This window comes from Labrus mixtus, chromosome 10, assembly GCF_963584025.1.
Source record: "Labrus mixtus chromosome 10, fLabMix1.1, whole genome shotgun sequence".
NCBI classification, from domain to species: Eukaryota; Metazoa; Chordata; class Actinopteri; order Labriformes; family Labridae; genus Labrus; species Labrus mixtus.
The window spans coordinates 24,624,787-24,630,504 of NC_083621.1; the positions used below are offsets into that span (position 1 = coordinate 24,624,787).

General features: G+C 47.1%; 1 protein-coding gene across 1 annotated transcript; it reads left to right on the forward strand.

Moving 5' to 3' along the window:
* Positions 1-835: 835 nt before the first annotated feature.
* Positions 836-5,373, forward strand: slitrk2 (SLIT and NTRK-like family, member 2). Its single transcript, XM_061048803.1, has one exon. The coding sequence runs from the start codon at positions 1,761-1,763 to the stop codon at positions 4,443-4,445; it is 2,685 nt and encodes an 894-aa protein (XP_060904786.1). The 5' UTR covers positions 836-1,760; the 3' UTR covers positions 4,446-5,373.
* The last annotated feature ends 345 nt before the right edge of the window (positions 5,374-5,718 follow it).

Here is a 5,718-nt window from a genome sequence, read left to right on the forward strand (position 1 = left end):
CATCTCTTCTAATAGTAGCACATTTATAACTTGAAATGTGTAAATATATAAGACATCAAGATAAACACTGTATTCCAAACCATGGCAGGGATTAGTAAGAGGGACAGAGGGTCTGAAAAGAGACCTTTCCTGCCTCCTAGTGGCGTCATGTGTAAAAATACCAAAAAAAACAAAAAGCTCCTCATAACCTCACTATGAGGGAGGCAGCAGCACCATTTACCCTGCACTGCTACATTCCCCTGCTGTGCAGCTATTTAGATTAATCACATCATTATTTGCTGTTGCAGCAGAAGCTCATCCAGAGGCTTTTATTCAAACTGGGTTGCTGTTGTGCGTCGGTTGTTAGTAGTGACATACTTAATGTGTGTATGGGAACCAATGCACACTGAAATTAACTTCAAATAATGAAAGTGGACATTATTATAAACATTTTAAATCAGAAAAAAGACCTCTAATGTGAATGCTTTCAGTTGCATTGTTCGTATTAGTTTATTCCCAGAGGAGAGGTTTCCCTAATTTGAAAGGCAAACAAAGTTAAAGGGTTAATAATGGTCAGAGTAATACACGGTCTTCAGTAGGTGGAGTATAATTTCGATCTTTCAATGGACAAATGCATCATGTTGCTGTGGATCAAACTGAATCTGATGAAAGAAAATCACAATTAAGCACGAAAGTTATCTCTTATTATGAAGGTTGTGCACGTGAGTGTGAGAGTGCGTGTGTATGGTTCATGTTGAATGTGTCGGTGACGTAACGGCCCCTGTCCCCCCTCTCTCTCCCTCTCCCTCTCTCTCTCTCCCTCTCTCTCCCATTCTCTCACACAGACGCACACACACACACTCACACACACGAACGCAGTGAGGCAGCAGCAGCAGACGCTCAGTGCTGCTCTGAGTGTGCGGAGCGGAGGAGGAGGACCGGCGGGTATACAGGGCTGTAGTTATGCCTCAGCTCTGGGATTATATATCTCCCCAGCTCGTTCACTCTTTTCCAGGCTCGCTGCTTTTTCTCTTCTTTTTCGCTTTCCAGTCCACTTTTACCTGCCACCTTTCTTTTGGAGACGGGAATAAGGAGAGCCGGCCGTGCGTCATGGTGCGTCTTAGCGCATTATTTCTGGATCTTTGAGGAAAGAAAAGACAAAAAAGTGATTTATTTTGCCTGGACTAAAATGTCGCGCTTTCTCTGTGTGGGGGAGAAGAGAGGCAGCGTTTCGCAGCCCGCGTCTCTCTGTGAATATTTGGCTGCAGCTGCTGGTGATCTGCGTGAAGCCTCTGAATAAATCGGCGCTCTCTGTAAGGAAAAGGGGGTTGCAGCAAGCAGCTTTTTCTCCCCCCCCCCCCCCCTGAGTCTCCTCTGCCTCTGACAATGTGCCAAGTCTATTCACCACATAGCTGATTTGTCATGGTTTCGCCTTTTTTATTTTTCATGATTGATTTTTTTTTCGGGAGGGATTTTGGAATTTTTTTGGATTCAAAGCGAAGGTCAATAGAGAGATTTGCGCATCTCCCTTGCGTCACGCTCCCATTTTAACACCAAATAAATAACGGTGTTGCGCCAGTTTTTGTTTTTTTTGGACGCCTGTGTGCTTGTGCGTGTGTGAGTGTGTGTCTGTGTGAGTGTGAGCGCGTCTTCCTCTTTTTTTTTTTTTCTCTCCCAAGAGCGAGAAGTCATCCTCTGATGTGTTTTTCTTTCCACACAAGGCTCACGCTGCAAAGTTAAATGCTGGCTCTATATTTCAGCGACCATTTTTGGCTGTAAAAATGCTGAGCGGCGTCCTCTTTTTGAGCGTCCTTACGGTCACAAGCCTGACACCTTCCGAGACGCAGAGCCGCAAAACTTCAGCCTCCAAAGAAATCTGCAAGAATCGCTGCACCTGCGAGGAGAGGGAGAATATTCTCAACATCAACTGTGAGAATAAAGGATTTACCACAGTCAGTCAGTTCTTGGCGCCCCCCAATAAAATCTCCCAGCTTTTTCTAAACGGAAACTTCCTGTCACGGCTCGGCGCCAATGAGTTTGTCAATTATGGCAATGTCACTTCACTGCATCTTGGGAATAATGGCTTGCAGGAGATCAAAACTGGCGCTTTCAACGGGCTCCGCTTTCTAAAGCGGCTCCACTTGAACAATAACAACCTGGAGGTGATTAAAGAGGACACATTTGCAGGACTGGAGAGTTTGGAGTATTTACAGGCAGACTATAATTATATCAGTGCCATAGAGCCCGGTGCTTTCAGTAAGCTCAATAAGCTAAAAGTGCTGATCTTAAATGACAACCTGCTGTTATCTTTGCCTCCCAACATTTTTCGCTTTGTGCTGCTCACACACTTGGATTTACGTGGCAACCGGCTCAAAATGCTGCCGTTCGCTGGGGTGTTAGAGCACATAGGTGGCATCATGGAGATCCAGCTGGAGGAGAACCCGTGGAACTGCACCTGTGATCTGATCCCCCTCAAATCCTGGCTGGACACCATCTCTGTGTTTGTGGGGGACATAGTGTGCGAGACGCCGTTCAGGCTGCACGGGAAAGACATCACCCAGCTCATAAAGCAGGATCTGTGCCCGCGCAGGAATGCTGGTGAGCGGGTTCAACCCCCCTCTGACTCTCACTTTCAAGGGGCCCTGCCCCCGACCTACCACCCCGGCGGGATCACCCCCACCCGAGCCCCAAAAGCTTCACGCCCACCTAAGATGCGATACAGGCCCACTCCTCGCATTTCAAAGGACAAGCACGTCTTCGGGCCCATCATGGTCTACCAGACACGCTCCCCTGTGCCCATGTTGTGTCCGAGTGTGTGCGTGTGCACATCACAAAACCCTGACAGTGGACTCAACATCAACTGCCAAGAGCGGAAGCTGCATAACATCAGTGAGCTGAACCCCAAGCCCTCCTACCCTAAAAAACTCCACCTGACCGGTAACTACTTACAAGTGATTTACAGGACTGATCTGACTGAATACAGCTCGCTGGAGCTGCTTCATTTAGGAAACAACAGGATAGCAGTGATTCAGGAAGGGGCCTTTGAGAACCTCACCAACCTCAGACGGCTCTATCTGAATGGGAATTACATTGAATCTCTTTCTCAGTCACTGTTTGCTGGACTGCAGTCGCTGCAGTATCTGTATTTGGAATACAACATCATCAAAGATATTTTGCCACAAACCTTTAACGCTTTGCACAACCTGCAGCTGCTTTTTCTCAACAACAACCTTTTACGCTCGCTCCCTGACAACGTGTTCGGTGGCACGATGCTTACGAGACTCAACCTGCGGAATAATCACTTCTCCTACCTTCCTGTGCGAGGGGTCCTGGACCAGCTGTCGGCGTTCATCCAGATCGATCTGCAGGAGAACCCCTGGGACTGCACCTGTGACATTGTGGCACTCAAAAACTGGATGGAGCTGTCCAGCACCAGCGTGGTGGTTAATGAAATCACTTGCGATTCCCCCTCTAAGCACGCCGGTCGCCTCCTGCGCTCGCTCCGCAACGAGGCCATCTGCCCCGAGCCGAGTGAGGTGCCCACTCCACAACATGCCCCCCCAACAAAAGCCCCCACGTTACTAAGCCCCGGCACAGAGGCCTCCACACCCACCTCCCCCTCCTCTGTTTCTCCTTCTTCGTTTAGCTCAGTCAGCCCCACTGAATCCCGACTCCACACCCCTGAGTTGCACCCCGAGGTTCCTCTCTCAGTCCTGATACTCGGGCTTCTGGTGGTTTTCATCCTTTCCGTCTGCTTCGGCGCCGGTCTCTTTGTTTTCGTTCTGAAGCGGCGCAAAGGAGTGGAACATGTCCCCACAGGCGCCAACAACTTAGATCTAAACTCTTTCCAAGTGCAATATGGCTCCTACACCCCCGAACCCACCCAAGACAAATCCTCTGAAAGCCACGTTTATAACTACATCCCCCCACCTGTGGGCTCCATGTGCCAAAACCCCATTTACATGCAGAAGGATGGGGAACAGGTGGCGTATTACCGCAATCTGAAGGAGCTCAGCTTTGGGCCCCTGGATGCGAAAAAGGATGACGCTCACATCCTCAGCCCAGGGGCCTACACCATCAGCACAATGGATTTTATGGATAAATCTCCGACATCATGCGGTTTGACCACGCCGGACCCCCCTGAGATGCTGTATCAGAATTTAGGGGAGAGGCCCAATAAGGAGCTTCCTGCAGCTGCAGGCGCTCCCCCTTTCCATTACAACTTTTGCACCTTACCTAAGAGACCTTGTATCGTGCCCCCCTATGAGGTCGCCACAGCCCGGCGGCACATCACCAACCAGGACAGGTTGAATAAAACCGTGCTGTACGGGACCCCCAGGAAATACTTTGGGGCTGACAACCCTTGCAAAAACAATGAGCACCCGCTGCTGCTCCACGGGAAGCTAAAAACAGAACCAGACTACCTGGAGGTTCTGGAGAAACAGACTGCGATGAGCCAATTGTAAGATAGCGACAATTCCCCCTCCCCCCCTCCCCTTCCTCCCAGGTTCTGTGCAGCATTCATAATAATCACGCAGTTACTGTATTAATAGCCCTCTCTATATATCTATCTTATCTATCTGTGTTCAATCTTACATGATTGATGGAAGCGAACCGAAGTCTTTGATGATTTTTCTTCCTTTTTTCTTCTCTTTTTTTTTTCTCTCGATTTTAAAGCTGTATAAATGGAGTATAAGAAGTATATTATTATGCAGTTCTATTTTTCCCCTGGAAGGTTTAAATTATTTCTTCTATTTTGGAAAAATGAAACTCTCAAAGACTTTTGACGATGGCAGGTATACCATGGGCAGGACTGTGTACAAATACGGCTTTGTGCTTTTCATAAAACTGTATTCTAATCCCCTGTGAGAAAAAAAAAAAGGATCAAGTCTGAATAATGATTCTTTGTAGAAGAGGAAATGCTCCGGATCGACATTCCTGTACATAGTAAGCATACACAGATAAATGGTGAGTGTTAAACCATCAAAGGGAAACCTTTTTCAGATTCCAACAAGCGGCAAAATCGTACTATACTTAACTCCAGAAAGTGCCTTTGCACTCGACTATTTTATCAACAATGCTCTCTGCAACATGGAAATGTTCCTTCTTTTTCTTTTTTTTTTGAAAGTGCTGTATTTTAAGGAATCAAATCTTTATGTAAAATAGAAGACTTATTTGTCTGTTTAAAAAGAAGAAAAATGACAAAAAAAAAAGAGACTGGTTGTGAAATGATCAATGAGTTGTTGACAGGGAGAATCATGTTATTTTGCTTTCCATATGAAGTGTCTTTGGAGATGTACAACTTCTAGAGAATATTGTGTATGCTATAGGGGGGAGCAATACAGCGCAGGTGGAGATGCGCCATTAAACTTTCACTGAAGCACTTTGTCAAGATCCTGAGCTTGGGGTACGTTTTTGCGTCAAATGTGCATAATTATTTGTGGCTGCTGCGGTGTGCTGTGGGCTGTTTGTGTGTGAGTGAGTGAGTGGTGGGAGCCAGTGAAAATGCCTGCAGCTCCTCTCTCTCTCTCTCTCTCTCTGCTGAGATGTGATGGCTCCTCCAGTGATTGACGAGGTGCATTTTTTGGCTGCTGTCTATCTTGACTGATGGCCACAGCTTCCTTCTTTTCTCTGACCTGACACAGCATTTCAAGGTCCCCATTTTGATCCATTCCATGGTGCACTGACATTATGTTTCAGTAAGGGGCTCAATATTTTCTCCATCAGGAGAAAGAATGC

Excerpts from the sequence above, each read along its gene's own strand:
- slitrk2 (XM_061048803.1), top strand. The coding sequence starts at position 1,761 with ATGCTGAGCGGCGTCCTCTTTTTGAGCGTCCTTACGGTCACAAGCCTG.